We start from the raw sequence: 8999 nt of genomic DNA, 5'->3' as shown, positions 1-8999 counted from the left end.
GATGGTCTCGATCTCCTGACCTCGTGATCCGCTCGTCTCGGCCTCCCAAAGTGCTGGGATTACAGGCTTGAGCCACCGTGCCCGGCCTATTATAGTATTTTTAATGATTTCTTATATTATGGTTAGATAGCTGTGTCATCAATTAGAGTATAAACTTTAGAAGCTACTGCTGGGTCTTCATTTCTGCATTACCCTTAGGCCATAGTAGTTTTCCTTTTCGTATTTCTGTTCCCAAATTGTCAAATGGTTACAGAAGAAGAAAAAAGAATATGAGACAAATAATCTGAAGAATCTACAAACTGGCTTTTACACAATTTGGGACCCTCCTCACCTCTGACTCTAATGGAAATGTAAGGAGCACGATGGTTGAACACTGACAATGAGATGGGCAAAAGAAGAAAAATAAACAGCCTAGACCTTTGGGACAAGATAGAACTATTTTGTTTGCAGTCTAAGTTCTTTTGCAACTGACAAGGAGCCTCCGTGAAGGTTTCTGAGCTTCTAGATTTTTACCTTTGCTTTTTCAAAGTCCAAGTCTTTGCCAATGGTGGTGAGCAGGCGACACAGGCACTCCAGGGATTCTTCATCATGGTTCTTTAGCAGCTTCACCACACAGTCGTGCATGATGGCTTCAGTCAGCATTTTGAGTTTAAAGAGTTCTCCAATAAACTTGATGTTGCCAATGGATCTCCGCCGGGCTTTGTCCTTGGCTTCTTCCAGTTCATCATGAAGCCTGGTCCTTTCCTCTGGCTGTTGTATAAGGAGGAATAATAGCATCTTGATGATGAAAGTGTACTGCACAATAAACACTGAGATTCATGGTCTTTACTCTTTCTAGGGGTCAGATGCCCCGTGAGAATCTAACAGCAAGTGTGAATCTACTCCTCAGAAAACTGAACTATACCCATCCACTTCAGATTTTTGGAATTCAGTGACCTGACTCAGGCTTAGATTGAATCGCTGGCATGGAAAATTGAGCTGTCCCCTGTATTAGACACTAAAAGGAACAAAGCATTCCCCTAAACATTAATATGTTGTTTCGACATGAAAAAAAAAGGCAATAGGTCCCTCTTAAGGTAGCAGGGAGATGCTGTATCCAGCTTCCTGAAATTTCTACTTTACAGTGCTCAAAGTGTACAAGCACTGTCTTTCTATGAAAATACTTACAGCACTGGCAGCCTCAAGTTCTTTCTGCTTCTTCTCAAAGACATCATCATCTGCTTTATCTTTTTCAAACTCCTTCTGGCAACGGTTCAGTAGCAGCTTCCGGAAATTCACTGTGTTACCAGGCTTGTCTGCCATGGGTACTTTCAGCTACATCCAGACAGGAAAATAAAGAAAAGCAACAAGATTATGTAAAGACATTACAAATATCTGTTTGCTTTATTGTATGAAATATGCTGACTGAACCACAGGTAAGCATTCTATAAGAGGCAAACAATATAGCTTCAGGCATTTCATGATTCAACAGCAATATGTTTTAAATTTTATTTAGAAAAGACACACATTCCTCTCATATAAATGTACTCTTTTTTTAGCCATGCTTCTAGCTGACATGGAAATCCTTGTCATATCATTGCAACTATAACCCTGAACTTATCTAGACCTTATTTTAAAAAAAAACCAAAAAACTGTGTAGAGTTATTACTTCTTTTTTTAAGAAGTACCATTGTAGTAAGTATTTTGGTTTAATAGGACACACAGAAATGACATAAGACAAGGGAGAATTTGCTGGCTATCGCGAAACTGTTGTAGGTGAGATCCTTATTACATTTATGCAGAAGTTGGGATACTGGGGGATTTTTGATATATCTTTCCATTGGGGAATGTCATAACATTAGTACTTACCTTGACTATAAATATAGTATGTTTATTGCTTATGTGCCATGAGAATATACTAGTTCTCCAAAAGTTTGGAAGCAACATCCTTACAAGGTTTTCATCCAAATCCAACAATAATTGTTTTCTAATAGTCGTAATAGCTCAAGGTTACTTGTAACCAAACACAGAGACATTTTCATGAACATATTTAGAATATAAAGATAGTAGACTGCAGCGGGGATTCTACTAAAATATTCTAATGTACAGATGACATCCCTCTGAGCACCATTTTGAACAGCTATTTCATTATACAATACAACGGCTTTTCTGGGATCACAAAGTGGCTTCCAAAGTTCTGGAATGTATGCATGGTCTTTGCCCTAGGTATAATGGAAGATCTTTGTGAAAATAGGGTACACTGCATTCATACTCACAAAATAATTAATGTTATCAACCAGAATGAACTTGGTAAGCTGCTGATCAAGGCTGGATGGCTAGAAAAACTTACTGAGAACTGAGGATGATGATGCTATAGAATATCTGTACTAGAACTGATGGCACACTCTCCAATGTATTCCCTATCATGTATGAAAGGTCATTTAACAGGTCCAGTTATAATCAACCACGTGTTACATTGCATATTTCCTTTCAGCAGGAAACATTATCTTAGGAAGAGGGGAACATCTTCAGATAATTTTTTAGACAACCAGAGAAAAGGCTACTGTATCCTTAACTCCAAATTTAGGCTACATAAATGCAAGCAACTATAGATCATTTCACAGTCAGGCCTACTCTAAAGTCACACAAGTCAGCCTTCAAGAAAAGAAATGCTACATGAAAGCAAGAGTTTTCCAAAGCAAAAGCCAAAAGTTGATTCTACCTTCTCTTATATAAGACCCAGAATACACAATAACGGACTAAGAAATACAAAAGAGAACCAAGAAGTATATTCAAAAACAGGCTGGCATACAATACAGCACCAACATGACATTCGATTTTAGAACTAAAGGTTCTAAAAATCAGCAGTTATATCCAATTTACTGCTTTATAGGAACATAAGTTAAACCAGCCACAAAATCCTAGCCAGCATCTTGGCATATTTGCCTCCATCATCAGTGTTGACATTAAGTGTATAACTGACTGATAAGAAAATAATAGTCCAGCCCACAATCTATCATCTCTAAAGAGATGTTTCCTACATTACAGATTTACTGTGTAGAAACTGGGAGAAATTAGGACAACAAACAATATGAAAATCTAAGCACTGCCATATGGTGAGAGGTGTAGGGAAGACTATTTTAAAAGAGCTGGGTTAAGGATCAAAAGTTTTGCTTACTTGCTGTGTAAACAAAGGCAATTCTTTTAATCCAAGTTTCAGTTTTAACATCTAAAACAAGGGAGGCACAGTCTCTACGTCCAACTGAGAGGGTAGCTTGAGCATTCAGCATGGAAGCACTTTAATAAGCCCCAGAAAAGTAAGCTGTAACTGAAATCGAAAGAGTGCTGGAATCTGAGTCACAAAATCAGAAACGGAATCCCAGCTCTTTCATTTAATCTACTATGTGAATTTGAGCAAGTTACCTCATTGAACCTCAGTCCTTACACCTGCAGAATGAGATATTCCAAAATGATTATAGATTAAGGAACATGATAAAACAGCTGTTGAAAAGGGAGCTCTGGACATAGTCACAATCCCAGCTCTGCCATGTGACTTTGGCCAAGTTACTCAGTTTTATCAAACCTCTATTTCAAAAATGGGGTGAGGTATTATACCTATCTCTTAGGAGGTGTTATTGGGAGGATCAAATGAGGTATTTAAGGAAAAACAAATAGTGGCTGACACACAGTAAGGGCCCAATAAACAACTAGTATAGCTATATTTAACACTTGAAGCTCCATTTGACAGGCCTATGATTAAACATTAAAAGTAACCTATATTGTAATAACATAGCTATCAAAGAAAGGATAAAGCAAAGTTAGCTTACTAAGCAATAAAGAGGAAATCACAAAATGCAAGAGAAAAAAAAGTCTGCTATCCCAAAATGATGGTCAAGAGGAATTTCACATGAATAGGGGCATAAAGAACACGTAATCATGCATAAACTTTTCAGATATATTCACATGGAAGTATTAAAACTGAATAACAAGCAGAATGACTACAGATTTACAAAAATGTATCTCTGAATGAATGAATACCTAGCTACACAGCTCCTTGAAGACTTGTTTTGGAACATGACCTTAATATCCTCTGGGGATGGTTGACAGGGCTGTGGAAATATGGAAAGGGGCCAGTGAGAACATATCCTCTGAGAATAGTGATTCATGGTGATTTTCTTTCTTTCTTTTTTGTCCTTAGGAGATGGTAAATTTGTTAGGGCTGTAAGTGAGAACTTGTCTGCTGGACACTGGGTGGTCAGGAGACCCACTGAGATTGGTTAGTTGGAACAGAACATGAAGAGTGGATATCTTAATCTGCTTGGGCTGCTGTAACAAAATACCACAGACAGGGTGGCTTAAACAATGGAAGTTTATTTCTCACAGTTGTGAAAGCTGAGAAGTCCAAAATCAAGGTTCCGGCAGATTAAGTTCTTGGTGAGGACCCTCTTCCTGGCTCTTAAATGGCTGACTTCTCACTGTATCCTTACATGACAGGGAGAGAAACAGCTCAGGCGTTTCCTCTTCTAAGAGCACTAATCCCATTGTGTGGGCTCCACCCTCATGACCTCAACTAAACCTAGTTACCGCCCCCCACCCAGCTCCTACACCTCCTAATACAATTACAGTAAGAGGGCTTCAAACTATGATTTTTCAGAGACACAACAGTGGACAAGGCAGATGCATGCAAATATCATCATGGATAATAGCAAGAATGAAAGGTAGTATGTGACAGTGAGAAAAGGATCTATTTAGACAACTACAATTTTCACTTAACAGTCCATGATCAACACTAAAATGTGTGTGTTTAAATGGGTTGTTTGGGACGGATTTCTTTTTCTCAGGGAGCAAAGGAGTCGGTGAGAATGTTTTAGTAAGGCTGCTTGATAAGCTGAATTCACTAGAAAGCACCTACCTTATTTTTACACAGTAGTAAACTAACAATGTGGCATCAGTGTAATGAGACCCATCCACACACAGGTCACTCAGCAATCTTAGATATGAATATTGTCTGCATCAGGTAGTAATTTTCTTCAAGCAACAGGGCCTATACTGCTGACATATTTGTTAGTATTGAGGGTGGGCATGCTTATCCCCAAAAGGATCAAATTGTAGAGAATCATCAAGGGCTCTCAGCAGTGTGGTAATTATGGTAATCAAACAGAAATGAAAATGGAATAAGTCCTGGCCTTGGCTCAGCATGTTCAGGATTTTCAATGCTGTCTCAGAACATAAAGACGTTAATGGTAATCCATGGCCCAGTAGTAATTTTGCCCCCAAATCATGTGCTAGTATGAAGTAAAGTATTTGTAATGAATAGTATAATGTAAGCAAGTGATACCTCTATGCTAACTCTAAAACTCTGGTTTCTAGAGGATAGTTTACTCTTAAAAAAAATTTTTTTTTGGAGACAGTGTCTCCCTATGTTGCCAAGGCTGGTCTCCAACTCTGGGGCTCAAGTGATCCTCCCACCTGTCTCTTGAGTAGCTGGGATTATAGGCATGTGCCACTACTCCTGGCCAAGGACAGTTTGCTCTTAAATGTGAAGTAAATAGCAATACAGCAATTTTAAAACATTGTTTAATAAACCAACATAACTCTCAGGCCCATGGTGACATACTATTTTCTATCAGTGGTTATATTATGACCTTAGGCAATTTAACCTGCCAAAACTGTACATAATACTCTGCATACTATGAACACATCTATCAAAATGGATCTCTGCTAGATATACCTGAAGAGGTATAGTTTTAGGATAAGCACATGATTCAAAAGGGAGTGGTCAGTTATGAAAGTATAAGTCATCTCTGATCATTTTTTTCTTCAACACATTATAAAATCTTCCATCAGGACAGTTACAAGTCCCTCCTTCTCCAGTTGACCAGACACTCGCTGTTGCCCACGGCCAACTTGTCATGTCTGCAATTCCAGGTTTTATTTATGAGATTTAACTGCCTCTCTTTTTCTCTCAGTGTCTCTTCCTATTCTCGGTCCTGTTATTCTCCTCATGTTTTGCTTTTAAACACTTAAAGTGGCAATACTACAAGCTCTGTACCTGGAATAACAGTACACAGAATGCTTAAAAATCTGCCTTCAGTGCCATTCTTTGTAGCTGAAGTATGCATGTCTCCCACAGCACAGATAAAACGTAACAAAACTACAGTCTCAGGGCATAAAAGAAACTCTTTCAAGTTGGTTATTCTTTCATTCAGGCATTTACCTACTCATTCACAACTATTACCTGCCAAAAATCATTCTAGGCACTGGGAATTCAGCAGTGAACACAATAGAAAAAGTCCCTTCTCGTGGAGTTTATATTCTAGAGGGATTCTGAGATGAGGATTCTCATTTCAATTATAATTAAGACAAAAGCAGAGCAATTTAAAGTTTCAATAATCCAATTTAAAATTGTACTTAAGTACAGATTTAGATACAGGACAACATTTTTCTTGTCTACTCTTCTGCATCTGCCACTTAATTCAGATGTTCTCCTCCTAAAGAAGTGCTAAATTCTAGTTAAATGTTTTATTATTCATGAAGGAAGTCTCACAGACCTCTTCAGTCATTTCTAGTTGAACTAGCAGAAGCAGCAAAATACTCCAGAGGCGGAGTTGACCATCTCTTATGATTCCTTCAAGCCTTGTATGGTGTGCCTTAGTAGAGCTTGGTGGACACGGGCAGCTGCATATATGGATGGATATGTACATATGTGTGTATATATGGTATTACAGAGCAACGAGGGAAAGCTGAATCCATTACATCAATTTCCTCTATAAATCTAAAGAAATCTTTCTTAAAGGCCTACCCTTTAAGACTTCATGAAAAAATTAACGAACAAAATAATTTTATACTCTAGGATTCACCTAACCACTGCAAAGTTACAAAAGAGGTTTTAAATGGAGGTGTGCAATCAATGTGAACGACATGGAAAGAGAAAAATGGCTTAACAACTGCTCTAAACAATGAGAACACATATTCTCCTAAATCTTACAATCTCAACAGTCTAGGCCAGGGTTTTTAAACCTCAACACTACTGACATTTGGGGTAGGATAATTATTTCTTGTGGCGGGCTCTCCTGCACACTATAGAAAGCTTAGCAGCATCCTCACTCCATACCCACTAAGATGCCATACCAATAACCAAGAAGGCCTCCAGACACTGTCAAATGTCCTGAGGTGGGGGTGGGAGGGAATGTCCCTGGTTGAGACCAGACTCCCAGATACTAGTTTAAATTTTTATTCACTGTCTTCAGTTTCTTTGATTCTGTTGGTAGTTATTATTTTTCAAGCTAATAATTACCTTAAGGGAATTTTTTAAACGCCTGTGGTCTAGAGGTTTGGAAAATGATGTATACAGTAGATCTTTCCTGTCTGATTTCACAAGAAACACTAGCATAGTAAACAGGGGCTTGAAGGAAACAAATCTGCTTACGCCAGCATTGCTGAAACATATACTAACAGCTCAATTTTGGGCATTTCACTTTTGGGCAACACTGGTCCGTGGACATGTCATCTTGAAAAAGCAATTCAGTAGACTCCATTTCTTTTCTTTTTTTTTTTGAGACAGGGTCTTGCTCTGTCACCCAGCCTGGAGTGCAGTGGTGCAATCTTGGTTTACTGCAACCTCCACCTCCTGGGTTCAAGTGATTCTTGTGCCTCAGCCTCCCAGGTAGCTGGGGTGACAGGCATGCACCACCATGCTCAGCTAATTCATTTCTTTTCTAACAGCACAAAATAAAATAGCACACACTCAGGTATCCATTGCCCAAATGTGTCAAATCTTAACATTTTGCCATACTTGTTTTAGATCTTTTACTTAAAAAAAAAAATCAGTGAGTGTGTACACAAATATTAGAAACAGGGTCTTGCTCTGTCACCCAGGCTACAGTACAATAGTGCCATCATAGCTCACTGCACCCTTAAACTCCTGGGCTCAAGTGATCCTCTTGCCTCAGTCTTTGGAGTAGCTTGGACTACAGGTGCATGCCACCACACCCACCTTTTTTACTTTATTTTATTTTATTTTTTTGAGACAGGGTCTCACTCTGGTCACCCAGGCTGGAGTGCAGGGGCCCAATCATAGCTCACTGCAGCCTTGACCTCTTGGGCTCAAGTGATCCTCCCACCTCAGCATCTGCCTAATTTTTTTCTATTTTTTTGTAGTGACAAGGTCTCACTATGTTGCCCAGGTTGGTCTCCAACTCCTAGGCTCACGTGATCCTTCCACCTCAGCCTTCCAAACTAGGATTATAGGCATGAGCCACCACAGCTGGCCACTTTTTCAGATTTTAAGAAACTAAATATCACAGTAAAACTTAAAAGCTTGTAGTGGCTTTTAAGCTTTTCACTCTATTGCTTGTTTTTGTTTTGAAAACTTTTTAAGGTTCAGCTCAATTAATTATGAAAAAGCAAACTCCATAAACACCACCAGATATGGTACCAGGTCAAGATACAGAACACTGAAAGCTTCTCAGAAGCTCCTCTTAAATTACCTTCCAAAGCACATCCACAACCCCCTCCCTGTCTCCAAAGTTATACAAAAGCCTTCTAGACTTTTATAATAACTTTCTTGCTTTTGTTTTACAAAGCAAACATGCAACCCCTAACACTACAGACAGGTATCCCCAAACACCCAAGTTAATTTTTGTTTCATTTTTGAACATTAAATAAATAAATCATATAGTATCTTTTTGGGTCTGCCTTCTTTTACTCAAACTTACTCTTGTGAGAATCCATGTCCATGCAGTTGTACTTCAGATTCACTGTCCTTGTATAAACATGCTACAATTTATCCATTCTACTATTAACAGGCATTTATTCATGTTTTTTTCTGTATAAAAAATGCTACAATATTTTTGTACATATTTCCTAACATATGAGATATGTATGTTTATTGGTGTGTATATACCTAAGAATTGAAATGCTAGTTATGGGCCAGGCGCGGTGGCTCAAGCCTGTAATCCCAGCACTTTGGGAGGCCGAGACGGGCGGATCACGAGGTCAGGAGATCAAGACTATCCTGG

At 38.7% G+C, this 8999-nt stretch overlaps 1 protein-coding gene across 2 annotated transcripts in view; it reads right to left on the bottom strand.

The window, feature by feature from the left end:
- The window catches only part of EIF4G3 (eukaryotic translation initiation factor 4 gamma, 3), a 374612-nt gene that overhangs the window by 55006 nt on the left and 310607 nt on the right, over nucleotides 1–8999 (bottom strand). For both annotated transcript variants that reach the window (XM_011933977.1, XM_011933978.1), the window contains 2 exons: nucleotides 1168–1314; nucleotides 514–750 (listed from right to left, as the gene is read on the bottom strand). In XM_011933977.1, coding sequence (XP_011789367.1) covers nucleotides 514–750; nucleotides 1168–1314 — 384 coding nt within the window. The remainder of the gene's footprint in view (nucleotides 1–513; nucleotides 751–1167; nucleotides 1315–8999) is intronic.

This window comes from Colobus angolensis, unplaced genomic scaffold, assembly GCF_000951035.1.
Source record: "Colobus angolensis palliatus isolate OR3802 unplaced genomic scaffold, Cang.pa_1.0 Scaffold130, whole genome shotgun sequence".
Taxonomy (NCBI): Eukaryota; Metazoa; Chordata; class Mammalia; order Primates; family Cercopithecidae; genus Colobus; species Colobus angolensis.
The sequence above is the reverse complement of the archived record's forward strand: the minus strand, read 5'-3'. Positions and strand labels throughout refer to the sequence as shown.